This window comes from Haplochromis burtoni, unplaced genomic scaffold (assembly GCF_018398535.1).
Source record: "Haplochromis burtoni strain Fernald_Lab_line unplaced genomic scaffold, NCSU_Asbu1 Contig_219, whole genome shotgun sequence".
Lineage (NCBI taxonomy): Eukaryota > Metazoa > Chordata > Actinopteri > Cichliformes > Cichlidae > Haplochromis > Haplochromis burtoni.
The window spans coordinates 295880-316653 of record NW_024582580.1 but is presented as its reverse complement, the minus strand read 5'-3'; the positions used below and the strand labels follow the sequence as shown (position 1 = coordinate 316653).

At 42.5% G+C, this 20774-nt stretch overlaps 1 protein-coding gene across 22 annotated transcripts in view; it reads right to left on the bottom strand.

Moving 5' to 3' along the window:
- Window positions 1-93: 93 nt before the first annotated feature.
- LOC102303372 (receptor-type tyrosine-protein phosphatase F) overlaps window positions 94-20774 on the bottom strand; it is a 157817-nt gene continuing 137136 nt past the window's right edge. For all 22 annotated transcript variants that reach the window (XM_014338180.2, XM_014338185.2, XM_014338182.2 and 19 more), the window contains 12 exons: window positions 20670-20767; window positions 17319-17442; window positions 16804-16979; window positions 12200-12319; window positions 11357-11511; window positions 10597-10882; window positions 9122-9300; window positions 5038-5164; window positions 3989-4114; window positions 2779-2933; window positions 2526-2661; window positions 94-2099 (listed from right to left, as the gene is read on the bottom strand). In XM_014338180.2, coding sequence (XP_014193666.1) covers window positions 2031-2099; window positions 2526-2661; window positions 2779-2933; window positions 3989-4114; window positions 5038-5164; window positions 9122-9300; window positions 10597-10882; window positions 11357-11511; window positions 12200-12319; window positions 16804-16979; window positions 17319-17442; window positions 20670-20767 — 1751 coding nt within the window. In that variant the 3' untranslated portion in view covers window positions 94-2030. The remainder of the gene's footprint in view (window positions 2100-2525; window positions 2662-2778; window positions 2934-3988; window positions 4115-5037; window positions 5165-9121; window positions 9301-10596; window positions 10883-11356; window positions 11512-12199; window positions 12320-16803; window positions 16980-17318; window positions 17443-20669; window positions 20768-20774) is intronic.

The following is a 20774-nucleotide window of genomic DNA, read 5'->3' as shown; positions in this document are numbered from 1 at the left end:
CGGTCACAGGTGTCTCTTTGAGCGCGAGGTAAAGAGCATCTTGTAAGATGTAAACTTTTCACTTTTAGTAAGAAACAAAGGATCACAGGCCAGTCTTTGTACAAAAACCCAATTATGTAACTTTATTAACATCAATGGTTTTTTTTTTTTATCATCAACAGTTTCTTTTGAAATTCCAGTTCTTTATCAACAAATAGAAAACAGACTGTGTACAACAGATCGAACCCCTACAGCACTAAGCATTCACAAGGTAAAAATGAACATTTGTTTTTTTTGCCAGCGTTTTCAAGTCCCCCCACCCCACTCCCTCCCATTCCTCCCACCACCACCACACTTAGGATCTTTGTGGATCTGAAGCTCCCCTCCTGCAGTTTGTGTGGGAGAAGCTGTGTGCTTGAGCGGTGCGATGCCCGTGGCGAGTGAGGAGTCGTCCATTCGATGGGGTCGGGGTGTGCGTTGGGGGGTTTTGTGCTGTTTTTCCTCATTCGGGCGAACAACCGGCTGTCAAAGTTACTATGGTAGTACAGTAGATACAACGGGTGTTTCCATTAATACACACGCTAGGACAGCAGGCTCTCTGCGGTGTCTCTAGGTAGATCAGCAGAATTTATCCTTTTTAACAATATACTTTTGAAGCTGTGTATATATCTATGTGTAATTGTACATATATATAATCAATCATAATTATATATATATATATATATTTATAGTTCTATTTCTGTATAAAATAATATCAGTCCAAAGGGCTGAGTCTTTTTCCCTCTGGTAGGAATGGTTGATTCTGTACAGGTACCAACGCTGATGGCTCTGCTCCTCAGCCCATATGAACCACTTCCGCTCCCGTCTGGTCTGCGTGGTTCCACTCCAGCAAACCGAGGTTAATGGTGAGTGAGGAGATGGGAGGGACTTGAAGAGCATCTATGTTCAGAGAGCGGAAGTTTATATTCTGTCCCCTACCCTTTGGGTATAAAAGTCTGTCTTTCCTCAGGTAAGTTCTCCTCAGTGGAGTATGAAGGCCTCAATGCCATAGGCTTCTGATGAAAAAAACCCCAAAACAACCCAAAACAAAACAGGAAAAAAGAAAAAAAAAACAACAACCCAAAAACCGTACAAATAATGTGCTTTCCATTTCTGTACAACTCTGATTTAGTCTCTTGTTAGATATTTCACTTGTGTTTTTAGCTAGCTACCACGTTTACAAGACAACTACAGCAAGTCTGTGCTCTGAAATCAATTTTCTCAGTTGATTTTTTTTTCCGTACACTTGAAACGGCAAGTGAAAAGGCAAAATTTGAGCTATTGAACTGAGTAAGACCAAAAACAATGTTTATGACACATAAAATGATAAAAACAACAACGTGATGTGACAAAAAAAACATCTGAGAGCAGCTCAGAGAACAGTGGTCCTCCTGTATTAGTACCTAGGAACATGTTAAAAACACATGTCCCCTCTGCTAAAGTACCCTATAAATGATTATGAAAATAATGCATACCCGAGGCTGCTGGGCAGTTTAAGACAGAAGAAATGCATGATATTAAAACGATTATTAAAAACAACCCCCAAAAAATGTATACTAAACAATAACGTTTGACAAAATGAATCATAAAAACACAATAAAAACAACAACAACAAAAAAATGAAAATGCTCTCTTTGTGCTACCAGTAGCCTTTGACAATCAGGGAGGATTGGCTTCGGCGGAGCAGAGAGGCGAGCTGCCAGTCTGCGCCGTCGGGTCTGTACAAGAGTTGTCATAGTTGTCAATAGTCACTGTAATGTTTTATTATTTTAAAGCAGAAAAATCTCAGGTGGTTGGTTAACTCGGCGTGTATCTCTGTGATTGGATAAAAACCGTCAACGGGTCAGCAAGCTCATCCCTTTCCCCGCCCCTCCGGTAGCTGCGAGGGGACAGGGTTTGTAGCGGGGTGGGGGCGGGGACTGGGGGGGATCAAGTGATTGGATGGCGGCTGAGATGGGACACTTGGCACACTCCTGAGAGGTCTGACCGGGGAAGGTGCTCGGTGGGAGTGGTTACGTTGCATAGTGGTCAAAGCTCCCCAGGTACTCCAGTGCTGCCCTGTAGCACAGCTGGTACTGGTCCTGTAGAGAAGAAGGAAGAAGACGGTGAGAAAGTTGTCATCGATCTTCCTGCTGTTAAATATAATGACTGGTCTCGTCCATGAATGAACTCATTTGAATTCACATCATGTCTTTTTCCCTCTAATATCCTTTGTTATGTAACGTATTTACGATTTCTTCACTTGAAGAGAATCTGACGCAGGGCTGCTTTGATAGCATTAGTTGAATTTGCTGTGGGATTTCTTACCCCCCCTCCCCTCCTCCCAACAACCTTTTTTTTTTTGATTAAGGAAGGATTTGTCAGTAAGTCTTTGCTTTTATGGCACCAAAATGAAAAGGGACACTTCAGATTGCACAGAGTTTAAATCAGAGAAATATACAACGCTGACTTTCAAACGCCGTCCCGTCACTGCGGGAACAATCGCCTGATCAGTACATCGCCCTTACCTCTGTCTGCACCATGGCGGGCCGCTGGGTGCGAAGCGTCTTTACTGTCTGGAAGAGGTCAACCACACCTTCGTACCTCATCCTCTCTAGCACAATGCTGAGGGTGATGAAGACTCCGGTCCTGCCCACCCCGGCACTAGCAAACACACACACACACAGACAGTATTACTACACCTGCTCTCTAAATATTCTAAATATGCTGAAATTTAAGTCGTGGTGGGAGCACAGTCCAAAGCACAGTCGTTCTCCTCACCTGCAGTGTACAGTGATTGGTCCGTCCTGTCCAAACTGCTCCTTGGTTTTGTGCACTTGTCCAATGAAATCTATGAAGCCTTCTCCAGTTTTTGGCACTCCTTGCTCTGGCCAGTCGGTGAACTGGAACTGGCGGATTGTTCTGGACTGGCCATCCTGAGGGGGGAGCAGATATGGAGCTTCAGAGAGAAGTTTCATTTAAAAGAGAGACCCGATAGCTCTCTGCTGTACTCTGGAGTGTGCGCTTCACAGATCTCGCTGCGCTTTGAACTCAAAAGGGGGGAAAAATAAACAACAACCCAGCAGAGGGTTTCATGTTGAGGTTTATGTATCCTGTTGGCTGTCACTGCAGCCGTCTGATCATCAAATATCTACCTCAGACGCAGTATGAATAAAGCTGACCACCTGGATCACAGTGACAGATTTGTGGCAGCGTAGTGTCAGAATTATGCAGAGTAAATGAGCGCATTTCTAAACATATAATTTGTTCAACCTTTGTTTATACAGGATTGCAGAAGGGACCATAAAATGTGGCCCACAAAGCGAAAACATACATATAGACAAATATTCAGGTCTGCAAACTGCAGAGAGGAACATATATTTATACACACACACACACACACACACACCCATATAAAAGAAAGAGTGGATGTGGGATTAGAGTGTTGCTGTGCTGGGAGCCTTCAGATGACAGTAAAGTATATTTATAGCTCATTGAAACTACTGCATCACAGGGAGTTGCAGTACTGGCCCTCAGGGATTGAAGGCTATGCTTTTCATGTATTTTCACAGCGATCGTGAAACACACATGCACCGGCGTGCACGCGCACATACAACACACACTCACATCTAGAAGCACAAAAAACGCGTACGATTCATAGCACAAGCACGCTGATGCTAAATCCGGGTGAAAATGTTTGATGGCGCATTCACTTGATGTCAGCCTGTCAGGAAAAATAACACAGAGCGCGTTCTGATCATCTCTACCTTGAAATTACAGTCGGTATAATTCTTAACACTTAGCGTGAATGTCAGCGTTCGGATGAAAACCTAAAATTAAGATGGATTTTTGGTTGGACGGCTGTATTTGTGGAAAATGCCAATGAACCTCCCCACCTCCACTGCCTTGAAGACATGTACGTAGACATATTCGAGTCCACACACACACGTGGGCACATATGCAGCGTTTCACACACACAGAGTGAACTCACCCTGGCATCTGTGACTTTGAACTCTCTGAGGATGTACTGAGGCATGTTGTACTCAGCCATCGGATCCACCACAAAGTACTGGTACCTGGCTGACCGCTCTGCTGGCCAGTACTGATGACACTTCTCCTACAAGAGAAAAAGAGAAGGAAGAAACTTTCAGCTCTTAGATTTAAACAACCTTTCTCCATTAGGGGAAAAATGACTGCTCCGATTTGTTATTGGTATGTTTTTAGGACGGGTTATTGTACGTCATTAATCATTTGGAGTCATGAGAACGGCTCTGCTTACAAAAGAAAATCCTGATAGACTAATCTGTGGTTCTGAAATATTACCTGATTCATCTTAGGTGGCAAAATATTTACATAATTTGTTTGTGTTCTTAACTACAGCGATGATTTGCATGAGAGCTTTTTTCATCAGCTGTGATTACGGCTGAGAGGGTGATAAAAGCTGTAAAATGCAGTTGAGTGCTGTCAGAATCACCTGCATAATCACAGAACAGCTCACAGTAAGATATTATGGATTTAATCAAATTGCTGCCAAGATGAGTGTCCCATTTCTTTCCCTGTAAGGAATGTGACTGATGATCTGAGAGATTTATTCGCCATTTCGCTGAAAGTGAAGTTTAGACAATATGATTTTTATGCTGTACCCTTAAAATTTGGAGCCAACACTTGGTTATTTTAACTTGTCATTACAACTGAAAAGAACCAACTTCGCACTGTTTAAAGGTTAAGAAACAAAAAAACCTCCAAAACAGTCTAACAGTACCTCTTTGAGGGGGCGGCTAACGAGCGGTATGCCATGATGGAGCCTGACTTGCGGTTTGCCCCCGTATCCAGCCTTTGTGTTACGCTAAGTGTTCCCTGAGTGCAGCTTTACAGTCTATACTTCGCAGGCATATAATTCAGAGAGAGGATGCGCATCCTAAAACTAAAATCTAAGTCTCAAAAGTAGTGACGGCGTTAGACAATTTGGAGTTCAACCCTTGAAAGAAGAAACTAGCCCACGTATAGACACTGTCATCTCATTTTTAGTCTGCGTCTTACCCGTCCCATCTCTCGTAGCTTGGTGAGCATGACAACAATGGTGGAGTTGTGCTCCCACAGCATCCTCCAGAAGTCTTCAGTGGTTTCAGCCAGCGGGCCCTGGGTGGCCAGGTAGGCTTTCTGCTGTCTGAAGATGCAAATTCACACAGAGGAGGCGAAAAGTAAAGATCACACATAATAATTATAAATTTTATGGTGCTTTTACAACTAGCATTAAGAAGCACATCCCAAAGCAATAACCAGAAAGGATTAAATGATTAAAGAAGAGCTGTGGCTGCAGAGTGGTTAGCAAAGGAATTATTCCCACTGTGCTTCCAGAAAATTACGTCTTACAAAGTCCTTGAATACTCAGACATGAACTTATTGAAATAAAACTTAAAGGGCAGAAAAACAAAAACCCAACACATTTGCATGACATTTACAGTATATACACATTTACAGTATATACACATTTACAGTATATACACAATGTGATATTTAGTATAGGTAAACAAAAGCAGCTTGAAGCTGTTTAGCTGGGTATTTCAGATCCTGTTTGAAGGCTTTGTATACGCTGAAAGTGTGACAATGTCAACAAGACATTTCCTGCATATTTACTGTACATGGTAAATAATTGATGGCAGCTATCCTCATTCTTGAGTAATCCAAGCCTGTAGATCCTCTGACCCCCTCTGTCCTCTTTGAAACACAGACTTAGAGAGAGAGAGAGGCAGCACTTGATATGCTCACAAAACGAGAGATGAGCTCATCCACTGAGGTGCCAGAGCTGTGCTGGTGTCCTACGTGACTTTGGTCCAGCTGAGCAGTTTGTTTTGTCAAACAGCAGATGGCAGCAGAGCGCCGATCAACAGAGAGCAGTCTCTGAGTAATCCAACACACAAACCCAAGCAGAAGAATGCATGTGCGCGCACACTCTCACATGTTTGCAACACATGCAAACTGGCATTCAGGTGTTGGCATTTTTGGGTGCAAAAGTTCTGCAAGTATATTCACATGCAGACACACGCACGCTGAGCCATGGCTGAACAGCTAATGAAGGTGCTGCAGGCAAAGCGCTAATGTGGAACTGGGAGATTAGAATGTACTCTGGGCCTCGCTCACACAAACACAGAAACAACAGATTGGGGGAGAAGAGATGACATACAGAGAGGGGGAGGCGAAAAGAGTGAGGAATCAAATTAAAAAGATGAAAACGGGGGGAAGAAAGTGCAAACTATACAGCAGAGATGTGCAAAGTACTGAGAGGATGTTGAGATGAGATGAAAGAGCGAACGCTGCTCTCTCCAGCTGGTCATCAGAGTGCAATGTAGGACTCGCTGCCGAGGACGAGGAGGGTGGAGGGAAGAGAACAGAAGAGAGGAGGCAGGGGGAGAGGAAAAGGAAGAAAATGAGAAAGCAGGAAAGGGGGATTTGAAAGCAGCAGAGGAAGAAAGGGAAGCAAAGAAAAAGCAGAGCTAAGCAGGGGATGAATACTAAAATTGAAATTGATAGGGTGGACCCCTCTAACCCTCCCATAAAATGGCCCCTAACCAAAACAAAAACAATTCAAAGTGTATCACACAATAACAACTTCACTGCACAGTGTCCCAATGAGTGCACAGCCAAACAGCACAAAGCACTCTCTGCATCATCCCACATGACTGCAGTGCTTCAGGACATAGTGTTTCATTTCAACCTCATTACAATGCTAAAACTCCAGCCCGCATCGGAGCATATCCAGGGCTTGCGCCCCTGATAGCATAGCTGGAATCAATGGCTCGCCTCTCATTAGCTTAGCATATTATTGGCTTTTCTTGAAGGCGCTGGGGTGAAGGGCACTGGAGGCCCCTGTTTAGTTTTTATTTATGCCCGCGTTTAAAAGCAGCTTAATTACACAGTGCCGCTGGTGCACACAACAGGTCCCCACCCGGATGTCTGTCTCTGCCATGGTGTTTGGATGGAAAAATTAAGATGGCGAGTGGGAGAAAAGGGTGGGAGGAGATAGAGAGAGACAGGGAGAGGGGGAAAAAAAGTGCAAAGGAGACAGATTAGGGAGGAGAGCAGAGAGAGACACAGATAGAAAGGGGTAAAAATAAAGAAGGAAAAAGACAGAGACGGGCGGGGAAAATAGAAGAGAGAAGAAAAAGGCTGGGAGGGTTTTAGAAATCGCACTTCATTACGATACTCTCTTGCTGCAATTATGCCATTTACACAGCAACAATGGAGGGTCTGCCTCTGTGGAGCACCTTCTCATTAATAACAGGACTGAAGATGGGGGTGGGGGAGGGGGATTTGGGAGGTGGGAGTTGAGGTGTTGTCTCGGTCACGGCCCCCATATGGACTAAATGACATTTCATGCTACCTGACTCTATCCGCTTTACTTCCACCATAGAGGAGCCATCTCTGCCCATGCTTGTATAGATATAAAACAGAGAGGCACCTTTTCATCTTCCTTCCTCTAGGAAGCAATTTGGACTCACAGAGCTCACGGGGACAGCAGCAGAAGCCTCAATATAAAGGCAGCAGTGGCTTACTGAACGAAAGTCACATTGACATAGCCGGGAGTAATTCTTACAGCTGAAACTGCCCACTGCTGCCTCATCTTCCAATCCCCTCCCATACGTTTTATCCACTCCATTGTGCCTTCCTATGGTATTCTTTACACCTGTAACAATCAGTGATGCCAAAAAAAAGAGAAAGAAGGCTGCAGGCCTGCTACATGCAGTATAGTCAGAAAAGTATCAGCATAGCGATGCATTGCTTTGCTGTTTTAAGCTGGGACTCCAGGACACTGAATTGGAGCATGGCTGCAAAAGAGTGTTTACATACAGGAATGAATGAAAACTTCCAAGTCAGGAGACAGAGGCTAACTAGAAAGGTTAACAAAAAAGTAATTATTGTATTTAATATTTGCTTGCAAGTCCCGCTCTATCAATGTCTGCCTGAGTTCTAGTACTCATTAACATTGGCAGACACTTCCCTGGTGATGCTCTGCCAGCTCTGTACAGCATTCATCTTCATTTTCTGCCTTCAGTCTGACCCTGTGTATAAAAAGGGTCTAAAAGCCTTTTACTGTTACCACAAATTAGATGTGAACACCCTCAAACAACCACAAATGGTTTGCCTGGTGTTATTTTGTACTCTCTTAATGTTTATGAATCCACTGACAGAAACAAAACCAACAATTTCTTAATTGCACTAGTTTTGCATCTGTTGCCGAAGCCTGATACAGTTCATTTTTTTAATGCATTACATAATTTGTTTTTGTTTAAAAACTGTTAAAAACACATCAACCTTTGAAATGTCTCTTAATTACGATTAGCATTCAAATTGTAGTTTATTTAGAGCCAATCCCACATACAGGCAGGGGCGCCAACAAGGGGGGCCGAGGGGGGTCACAAGAGAGAGGAAGACACCCTACAATAAGTTGATTAACTTGTTATTTATTCCAGCATATATAATTTCTGGCATTCCTATTGTGTCACTCTGTATGTCCCTCACGATTTCCCATCGTCACCCCCTCCCCTCTCACACACACAGACAGAAGGTTGGTGGCACACCGTGTGACACCCCAATATTCTAAGTGGCCCTAATACGCCTAACCCATACAGGGCTGTCCAAACTAGCAGTATGAACAAGCAGTGAAAGCCTACACACAGCCTGTCTACAGACAATAAACAGGGCTGGTGATGTGCAGATGATGGTGGTGAATTTTGGGAAACACTCATAAGGACACTTCAAAGACAGCGTGGGAAACTCTTCTATTACTTGGTGCTGTTTGTATTTGGGGATACCAACAGTATCTGAATAAATTACTCCATAAATTCTCCACTTAATCCTGTTAGTTTTCCTTAAAATAATGCTTGAAACATTACATTTTGTTTTAATACAATTTGCTTTTGCAGTAGGAACAAACAGGCTTGGAAATGTGAGTCAAAGACACTGCAGTATTTGTAGTGAAGTTAGTGGATGAGTGGTGCTTAGCTGGTTTGGATTTGTTGACAGAAAAACACAATAGCGCCACACTCGCCTTTTACAGCAAGTGCAAGATCATCTATTTAAATTCACAGCCGCTCAGATCTCGAAGACGAAGTCCTTTACTGACCTGTAGCCATCGATGCAGCTGGCGTTGATATAGTCTGAGCCCTCGACACCTCGGATGGGCTGCAGGCAGACACGCGTGGATTCGAAAGGCATGATGTTCACCAGGCGGTTCTTGAACTTGTTGCAGGGCAAGTTGGCGCTGATAAAGCGTGACGTGTGGGCTTTGGAGTTGGCCAGTCTCTGTTTAAGAAACGGTGGGAAGAAACCAGGCAGGGAAAGAGATAGGGAGAAAAAAAATCAGTCAAGTAAATAAACAAGGATGCCTCTCTATCCATAGTTTCTTTTGATTGGATACCCCTACCAAGTAAAAGGTTTAAAGAGCAGGTGGGCGGGGTTACATGGCTCGCAGCCAGAATTATGTGTTTAAGATGATCATAATAGGGATATCTGCTCTCTTTGACATTACAGAGTACCAAGAGTTAAAAAGAAAACTGTTTACAGGAGTCTTAAGCACAACTCGCCACATTTACTATGAGCATTAACCACTTTAAGGAAAAAGCATAACAGGTCCACTCAAAAGTTTACTCCTAACTAGAGATGGTCTGATTCAGAAATCTGCTGTCTGCAGTAGACTGTCTCCCATAGCGTCCCAGAGCTTGCTTGAAGGACTGTAGGCGTGACATGCTCAGTGCTGGCAGTGGACAGAGCACAGATGGACAGCACAGGAGCGTGTATGCCCAGTTATCGTACTCCAGGAGAATTTGTGCACGTGCGTGTGCGATGTGGCCAGACTGTGTGGGCATGGAGGCTGTGGCCCCCACGTACGCCACAATCATTCTCTCACTCTTTCATTCTCTGTTGTTGGCAGGAGTGTAGATGCTATTATCACTTCAAACAGAATGGATCATGGTCATAAGAGGGCTAATGGCAGAGCCGCGCTGGGAGGAGAGTGCGTAATAACATCACAGTCAATGGCTATTGACAGAAGGTGTGCGCGTGTGACTGCGACCTTGAGCCCCAGCTGTGTGTATGTGCGAGTGTCAGTCATTTTGTAACTCTCCATGTGTATGTGTGCTCACGTGTTGGTGTTTATGTGTGCTTGTTCTTGTACATTTGTCCCTGAAACATGTGTTGGTCTGTATGCAGTGATGCTGCCGTGCAAACGGCTGTGATGTCTCAGCGCTGATGTCACTGATTCAAAAACACAAAAAAACCAAAAAAGAATACTTGTGCAGTGGCCGATTGGGTGAATTAATTATTTGTGACACCGACACGGATTTTGCAGCTGCAATCTGTTGCACCTTTGACAAGATTCCACCATAAAAGTAGCAGAGCAAACAGGTTTCGTTAATGTGAGGAAAAACAGGGAGAATGGTAACTTTATTTTGTAACTTTTGTTATTTATTACCACTTCCTGTGCAGCAATCCATTGACTTTTACACACTCTTGATCAGTGAAAGTTGTTCTTTAAGATTACAGTTAAATATGCTTATGTAATTATGAAAGAAATTTATTTGATGTGTGTGCGTCAATCACCTTGAACTCCAGCTCCATAGCGGTGACCGTCTCTCCAGGTGCGGGCTGGGTGAGTTTCTGGATGTGGGCATAAAGGTTGCGGGCTGGCACCTCGGTGTTGCCGCAGGTAGCGGCCTCCAGTAGGGCTTCATGAATAAAGATGTACTGGTCCTCAGTCTGGACCATATAGTTCCTCTGGGCACGCATGCACGTCACATGGCCGTATATGTCTACAGATTTCTCGTGCTTCATGCGCTCCAGCATGGCATCAATCACAATGAAGCAGCCAGTCCTGCCCACGCCCGCACTGATGGAGAGAAACGGAAAAATTAATATGTTTTCCTGTTTGTACAGACGATCATCATGCGGTGGAAAGACATCATTAACACAAAAAACAAACATGCAATCAGGAGGACTGTAGAGTATAGTAAGATTCCCGGTTCTTTAATGTTCTCTCTACACTTGACAGCTGAACACTCAGCATCTTATCATCCGGGGTTAGTTGTTTTACACCTGCTAACAGTAACAAATTACTGGGGCAAATTAATATATCATTACTCTATAATAATACCATCAGCAAATTAATATCAGTGTCCACAAGAACAACATTTTATCATCTCTGTTGCAAATGATGTCCTTTACAGAGCAGATTCATAACTCCTGTTGTTACAAGTACTTCCATTAAATATATTTTAATAGTATTTCAGTTTTTAGTATGTATCTATTATTCTGTTTGATTAATGCACTACTAAAAACACAGCTTGTTTCTTCATGTTCCCACCTGCAGTGGACCACCATGGGCCCTGCATCTGGAGGATTGCAGGCTTTTACCCGCCGAAGGAAGGCCAGGATCGGTGTGGGATACTCGGGCACCCCGTGGTCTGGCCAGGCCATGAACTGGAACTGTCTGACCTCCCTCTTTTCACTGGAGCCATTCTGTGGGTGAATCAGTTTAGTCAATAAAACAGGAAGCCTAGTGGGAGATCCTGGCATGGTAAAGTGTAACTGGCTGCTTTAAAGTAAGACATTTTCATCTTTAATAAGTAAAGGTCATGCTGTTTTTTTCATGCGATTCATCATTCTTCATCGTTCACGTAAAATCTGCAGTAAAGTCTGAAAAGCACATGTGATTAACTATTTTAAGGTCTCAAGTTAACGCATAACTTTGATAGCAGTACATAGAGCGCTCTACTTTTAGGCCTGTGATCATGCTGCAAGTGTAGGTGTAGATAACGTGTATAATTTTGGAACTTAGCCCCAACGGTTTCTCTGAAGGGGTTTCTTGGCATTGTCACCATTTCTGATTGAAACCAATTAATTGTTCCAGCCAGAGACTTGCATTTAATTAGGAATTATAATAATGTTAGAAATTATAACCAAGTGATGGAAAAAAGAAATGGAAGAGGAGAAATAAAGGACAAACCATTAGTCACATCATCACTGCACTGAAGTATACGAATCAAATTGAGAGAAAAATGTGCTTCTTAAAAGAAGAAGAGATGAATGTTGGAAGTTACAAAAACAATTACAATAATGGAAAAATTATTCATGTATAATAGCCTTTAACTGTCTGCAGAAAAATGAGGAATTGCATTTAGACTGCAAATGAAAAAGGCTACTCTACCTTGTAGAGGGCGAAAGTACGGACGCTGTACGTTGCCAACTCTACAGTGTCCAACATGGTGACCTGGATCATCCCATAGGTCTCTGTTCCTCGCGATGGCCAATACTGGTCACACTTCACCTGGCGAAGCAAAAGAGAGGGCACGCTGTCAGGAGTGAACTGCTGCGAGTATGCACCACGAGGCTAGTGAGAGGCTAGTAGGATCACACTGATTAACAAGGAGGGAACATTAAAGAGGTCAGATCAAAGGCTTTGTCCACTGTCTAATTAAAAACTGAAGACTCGGCATCAGCTCGGGTATCCGCTACAGAAAAAAAAAAAGAGCACCGCAGAAGCAAGCTTTTGCATGAGCGTTCATGTGTGTCCGCATTTGAAGCGGGCTTCAATAGAGCATAAAAAGCCCACTTTGTCTTTTACCAGCCTCTGATCATTTTCAATTAGCTAATTGTCGGGTGGTTCGCACTCCTTTGTCATGTATGCTTTTGGCGCATTTGTGCTGATCGGGTGCTGCATTGTGGAGGGAGATGTGTCTAAAAGCCTGTTCTGGCCAGCCGTGAATGGACAGCAGGTTCGGCCACCTGGCTCCATATGTGCTCCATATCTTTGGTCTCATCCACAAACTTTGCTGTGGATGAGACTAAAGATTCTCCAAACACTAGCACCGAGTGTTTGTGTATCTCTGAAATGACGACTGGCCTTCATTTTACTCTTTGTGGCTTAGCAACGTGTAGTTGTCACTACTTTAGAATAAAAAAGAAAATGTTTCTTTTCACAGCTATTCTTCACTCAGAAATAACCTTTCCTGACCAAACTGATGAATTTAAACTGGACTTACAAAAATGCAATCACATAATCAGTCATTTGATATTTAGAAATGCTTTCATCGCCTTCAACAACTATTGAACAAAGTTTAATGGTTAAGGTGATGAATCACCTTGATACCTAAACACTCGGAATAGCCAGCCTGGTCTTGCCCAAGTGGGAAACTCTCAGGTAGAAACATGAAGGTAGTTCATTCATCCCAAGGTTATAGGGGCATAAACATGGGATGGTTAAAGATCAAGAAAGAAAGTCTGAAGCCCAGTCCTAAAAACAGAGAAGGTGTCTGTCTCTGAAATTCAAACTGGGAGTGGTTCCTATTCTACTTCTGGAAACTCACAACAAGGGGTCTGCACTCAGAGTGATGTGCTCTTTTGAGATAACATAAGATATTCAAGACATGTTTATAATATCCTCTCTCTTTAATATACAGTCTGTGGTCTTCCCCTCTAGTTCCTGGCCTGTCTAAAAATGTCTTTGGAAGCACTTCATGTTCAGTATGACCCTTTCAAGGCTTTTTCCCAGTCAGTTACAGGCACGGAAACAACAACTACAGAATCAGCTTTAACGTCAGGAATCCTGGGACAAGAACTTGCTGATATTGATTTGGATAACATGAGAGGAAGAGATGTGGCACGGGTGAGCTAATCATATTGATACTGCAGTACAGAGCTGACATTTGGAAGCACTTTGGCTGTCTCAGAAAGCTGGTAAAAATTGACAAACAAAATGCACTAAAATTCACCCCCTCACATTTCACCTCCCCCGGTGACAGCTTCCATTCAGAGGCAGAGGCAGACCTCGCAGGAGAAACTCAATTGAGTGATGGGGAACTGCTTGCCGTACAAACATATGGATTAGCAGTCACCACTGTAATGAATATCTTTGTGCTGCCTGAGGTTGGGTGGCATATTCTCCTACACAAAGAACTACAGAGGGACACGAACACACACACACACACACAGGCTCCAGGTTTCACTATCATCTGCTTCTGCTTTGAACCTTGCTTTCTCACATGTCGTCACCTGGCCTTTTGCAGCTGGCATAGACCTCTTATCTACACACACACACACACACACACACACACACCCAAGTGAGTAATACCCCTGGTCTCATTTCGAGTCCTGACCTTTTAGGGTTTTACTAACTAGTAATGCAAGAGGAAGCAGAAATTTTTCCTGCAGCCGGATCTCATCATTATATTTGTCAAGCAGCTGCTCTGTTTGGCATGAGACGTCAGTCTAACTGGGTGGTGGGAGGTTGACTCACGCACCATATGCGCCTGAGTGCATTTGCGAGAGAGACGCAGACAAATAAAGATTGTGTATTTATATAAAAGGAGTGGACCTAAAAAACAAAATTCCCTGAAACAGTGAAGTAAATCCATGTGTCTAATTAGAAGCACAAGCATTATTTTGGGATGATTTTGCAAATGTATCAATGCATTTCTCTTCATTATCACACTGCAAACACTGTTTGTTTGATACAGTTTGGAGCCTAAGTGTTCAATATTATTCCAAAATTAAATTAGGGAATCTAATCAGTTTAGCTGACTGTTGGCTGTCTGATACCGTTTTGGAAAAAGCCATTTAAAAGTTGTCACATACATGCCGCTAATCATGATTAAACTAAATGTTTAATCTTCTGTATAGAGAAAGACTGCTTTGATTTGGATGCACCACGTGTATCACAATATGTTTACAAAGTATTACTGCACAGCTCTTTGTGAGCGCTAAGCTATAAGCTATACTGAAAATAGAAGTTTGTGGAAGGTTCATGCAAAGTAAAAATGATTTTGGAGGGGCTAACACTGCACCGAGACACCACCTCCTGGTTCGGAAATGAAACTACACCCCTGAAGCTTCGTCCACCACTCTTGTGATGTCACACACAAAAAAAGAAAAAAAATCCAATGTAGTCTGATATGATTTGGAAAAATACTTCCACCCCCAGCTGGTCGAAGGCGGGTTTGGTTCTTTGTGTCTCTCTCCATGGTGTTGGCAAACCAGCGGATTTCAAAATGTGTGTAGGAGGTGGGGATTGGCTCCGAGGCCTATTCATTTTTCTTTAGGTTCCTCGTGTCGTGGTGTTTCAGTTCTTTATATCCTTATGTATATGCACAGCCACCACTCTGGGCTCAAAGAAGGAGAGCCTGTTTATCTGTCACAGGGCTCTGAAATTGCCACTCAGACGCACTAAATATACCAAGAGGCGTTTGTGAATACAAGTATGTCCTCCCCATCAAGTGAATGTGCAATAAAACTCATCTAATCAAGCTGAATATATTCTCCGAGGAACAAATAAATGAGTTCTGTTCTGAGAAGACATATTGTGCTCACAATTTGCCTAAATGATTGATTGCACTGATAGCTTAAAATTAAAACAGATGATATGTTGTGAAGGATAGCAAGTAATTTAAAGCTTGACAAAACAATTGCGAAGAATCAGTATGGATGAACTCAGCTTCAGGTAATGATCTTCTCCTCCAAAACAGTTGAGTCTGGGATTTTGGAAACAAACTCTTATTTATACTTCTTCTCTTCACCCGTTCTTCATCTGGAGACTGTCTTTTATTAGGGTACTGTATGCATACACTAATAAAACAGCACATACTGGCAGGGCTCCATGCTGATATTTTTTTCCCCCTCCAAGGAATTCATGAGCATGATTTTGTGATGGTAATTAAATAAACCCAGTCCAATTTTGAATCTCAAGTTGTCTGGTGCTCTTTCTCTTTTTTTCTCCACTTCTTTTATTAGCATAGATTTATTTTAGGAGCCCACAACTGTTGTTAGATGACAATCCTTTTTCATTCCAACTTCAGAAATTTCATTATAGTGCTGTGGCTTTCGTGGTATTACTATATGTATGGAACCTTGATAAGGAAGTGCCAAAAATAAATACGCAGAAATCGAGTATTGAACAATTTTTAAATAATCAAAGAGTTTGCATTATCAGATTTGAATATATAAGCAGTGCACATGCATCACTTTCACGTGGGACCGTTCAATAGCAGGATTGCAAAGTTAGACGCACAGTTGCCAGGATAACTTCAGCGTAAGTGACAAGCAAACAGCAGGGGAAATCGGAAACGGTACGAAGGTTTGTGCTGTTACCTCACAAACATATTTAGACAGAGTTCACGCAGAAGTTTTTTAGAGATTGCCGAAGACTGCGGAGAAGAGCAGCAACATGAAGCGATACTGTCCGCAGACAAGCAAAATATCCTTTGAAGTCCTTGTGACTTTGATCAGGCTGACAAATCCAGCTTTAAAGCAGGACTGGGTGTCTATATGCCTTCAGGCTTTGTTGGGTGTAAAGTTCCTCAGTGTGAAGCTACATAAATATATATACACAGGCCATTTGTGTATCAGAAAACTCCATTTCTGTCCACTTTTTGACTTCCAAACGTCAGCTGATGGTTGGGTTTGTTTGCAGCATTGTCAGCCTCGGTGGCTTTAAGTTCTATACAAGAGTCCTTCGTTTTGCTCTCCTCTCTGCACCAATAACAGCTACTGGTTTGTTGATTTGTCACTCAACAGCGAACAAAAAAGATAAACAATAATATTAAACAAAATATTTTACAACTAACATATTAACAAGCATTAAACATTATGTACCACTTAAAATTCATTATTATCATTGCAATTAATAATTTATTATAATCACTTTTATGGGGTTCATTATTAATAAATTAAATTAAATCAATGCATGATTAATGCTTTGTGCAGGAATTGTTGAGGAATGAAGTTGCACATTACAATATTTTTAAGGCTTCTCCTTACCCTTGACTTTTCCTCCAGTCTGGTCATCATGACAATGGTGCTGGATCTCTGCTCCCACACCATCCTCCAGAAATCACTCAGTGTCTCTGGCAGAGGCCCCTGAGTAGCAATGTAGGCATTCTGCTTCCTGTAGCCGTCGATGTAATTGGCATTAATGTAGTCACTTCCTGGAACGGCTGTAAAAAAGACAAACCGTGTGCATAAAACTCCTATTAGACAGTACGGTAACTATTATAATATTTCACTGTTCATTTATGGATATTTTCCCTTTGTACACTGCCAGAAGTCAAAGACAACCTATCAGTCAATCACCTAGATTACACAGGTCTTTATGATTTACATGCTTAAATCAATACGGAACAAAAAAAAGATACTTATGTGTGCAAAATTTTCATCTTTTAAACCTGCACCTGCAGGCGTACAACATGTCCTTGGAAGTTTTGAAGGAGGCCTCAATCGATGGCGGTGTCAGTCAATAGCTATCTGAGGGGTTAAGTGGTTACGTGAGCTCTTACCATCAACGGAGGTGAGCACCACTCTGGAGTGGTCATAGGCGATTACGTTTGCATAGCGGTTCTTTGGCTTGTTTACTTCCATGTTTGAGTTTTCCCAGGTAAACTGCTGGCCTGGATCAATGGACTGTGAGACAGGACAGAGGAAGGAGGGAACAACAAAATGAATAAATGAAGTACGAATGATTATGAGAGAATGAACAGAGAGCCACCGAGCAAAGCGAGAAGCTGTGCTGTGGATACCAGCTTACAAAGCGAATCCCTGATGCTTGCTGCTCTGCAGCTGCTTTTTGTGGATTAACAGTTTGGTTATCTGCGTGACATTTGCTGTCTTATGCTAATGAAGTACAAATATAAAGGGTCTCAATTTTTCATAGGCAAAGTGTAGAAAGGCTTTAGTTTTAGTTGAGAAGTTAGAAAGGTTTTAAGTTTGCAGTCCACAATTTGACAATTCCACTGAATTACCTTATCCTGGGAGGTCATCTGCACAATTTGGTGCAGTGTCCACAACTGTTTGTTCTTGTCTCTATCGTATCTTCCTGGCTTGTGTTTTTGTCCTCTCTCTTTCTGACCCTCTTACGTCATTTGTCTCTTGGGCTAACACGACAGCAGGCTGCATATATATCGATCCGGGGAGATATGTGATGGCCTCTTATCCCTTGCTAGATAATGTCACAGAATCTCTTGTTATGCCATATCGATCCCCCACAGCTCACGCCAGAACCATGTCCAGTAATTCCCCGGGCCTCGTGCCTCACAAATCCAGCAGGAGTTAAAATGACACATTCAAAATTAATTCTCCAACTTAATGCAACTACTTCAGTAATTGAATTATTACAGGTCATTTTACATCAAAATGTTACAGCACAGCTTTCATGTAAAAATACTTGGATAATGGACAAAATCTATGGTGCAAGGTGAAGCCTCGAGAGGAGGAAAATAAAGATCCTGGGCCATTAAATGTTTCTGCAAAAAGTCCTTATACGAACAAAGCAGGTGTAGTTCTCCTTATTTGTAAATCAAACGTACAGCAAATTGCCATTCAGCTGCTTTCTTACAAACACAATGAACTGATAGCGTTCCTAAAGTGGCACCTACATTAGTATAAATGTGGCTTAAAATTGAAATTTAAGCTGTTCTGCACTTTTGTTTCTGAACAGGACATAAAAATGTAAAATGCTCATATGCAACTACAGCTCCAATTTGCTGTGCGGTGAGAGTCACAGGGGTACAAGCCTATTGCTGCTGATGAGCTCAGCACTGCCAATTTTTCTGTCCGTGGCCGTCAGTGTGAAGAGAAAAATTTTATTTGCAGTCAAAACATGTCATATCGATTTGAGAGCTCAGTGAACACAGCAGGCACACTAGGCTGATGACAACTAGCAAACAAGTTAGAGGTAGAAGTGGCAGAAAGAGGTGAGAGGCAAATGCCCAAGGTACTCTCAATGACACAGTGGAAATATTTTAAAATAAACATAATGATATTGCTATGACGACGGCTGCATGATATTGCTTCCTGCGATAAAAAGACTGTCAGGGGAGCTGCAGCATGCCTGATTGACAAATTCTGCTCATTACCCAGTGTGCTCATTGCTCAGTGTGATGAGAGGAAGTGGCAAAGCCACTAGATATTCTGAGCCTTGGGGTAAGACGCAACGGGAGCAGCCGGCGAACGTGACTGTGACAAAGCGCCATGAGCTCTGCCACAGCGCCATGGCTGGCACAGAGATGGATGGCCATCTGCCGGGCGATGGAGGGGGTCTTCCCTGGCTTGGAATGACTGGTGCAGGAAGGGAATGGTGCTGGGCTGGTTGCCTGCAGTCATACAAGCCACTTCTCTGGCTTGATTCGTTTACACTAACTCAACAGGCCGGCAGGGTGATGTTGTAGAGAGGCACTGAGCAACACAAGGAAGAACTTAATTGAGAGCAGATTTTTACCAAGGCCTAATTATCTCCCCGGTTAGTTGTTAATTTCACAGCGAGTCAGAAAATGTCCTTTAGAAACATATTCTGTACGTTATAAAATGAAAAACTTTGCAGAGAAATGTATGCATAATTTGTCGTGCACTGTTAACGGCTACTTCTCAGAGATATTTGATGTTTCAGTGAACAAAATGTCCATTTATCCATTTTTTAACTATTATCTAACTTAGGATCGTGGCTGGTTTGAGTCCATCCCAGCTGTCATTGGATGAAAGGCAGGCTACATCCTGCAGAGGTCGGCGGTCTATCAAAACATTTCTCAGTAAAGCAGGTCCTGTAAACTAGAACCTGCAAAATTCCAACACACATTTTCAGCTCCAACGTGTTGCAGCAAAACACTAACGCTTTCTAAAGAAAGGATTAATCACACAGCTGCTGTGTTAGTTTTAGCTGGGAGTATTCCAAAAAATGAAAACTGAATAAACAAGGCCTCTATCATTCATAAGGCAAAGTACACAAACACTACATTTTCAAGGAAGAATTTTTATAATTGTATTTATCTAGCTTGCTTTGTGGGTCAGCAAGTGTGTTAGAACAGTTATATAAAGCTATCAAATTGATGTCATTTTCCCCGTAATCACTGGACGGGGCAGATAGCCGATCAGCTCAAATAAAATGTTTGCTATAGTTTGGGCTTATGATGTTGCGTGGGAAATGGTTATGAGGTTGGCAAAATTACTCTGCTGTTTCTCTCGGGGTGCAAAATTGCACAGAATAACATCTTGATGTACGGTCAGGAACAAACTGAAAGAGGCGAGAACATGACCTTCTAAATCGATGTAAAACAATCAGTCCAAAAAAAAAAAAAAAAAAAAAAAAAAAAAAAAAAAAAGACTTGTTGGACCCATTGATGGAATAAAGCTAATTAAAGAAAACACATCAAACAAATCAGCAAATAAATAAAAGATGGCTCTTGTTTTTTCTGCATTCAAGGATGCCTCTCCACTTCATCTGGCCTTGCTCAGTACCCAGACGAACAATGTGCCACTTTAAATGCAAATTTGCTTTTGTTTTTGTGAGGAAGAACACTAGACTAGAGATAATCTCTCACCGAGGCTGCCTGTAAAATAACATTCCTCAGGAAAACATCAACACGCACACAGATTGCTTAAGCAACTTGCCACCTACTAGTTTTGTGAAAAGGCATCTCACAGCATTTAATGTAAGTGTTGCTTTCCTAGTGAGATTGGTAATAGAGTTGTAAAAATGACTGAGGAATGTCCGCGTAAGAAGGCTTCCATAATCTATTAGAATACATGCATATGGGATCAAAGAGAAAAACTTCCCCCCAGATATCATAACAAAGAAACACATTTTCACGCTTGAAGGAGTGAAAATGTCTGATACAGCGTTAGTGCGCTGCTCTTACCTCGTACTCCTGGGAAAAGCGGAGGCCGTCATTGGCCTTGAGTCGCTCTATGTGGTCAGCCAGGTCAGCGACGGGAATGGGGGGGTGCTCCCTCATTCCTGGGAG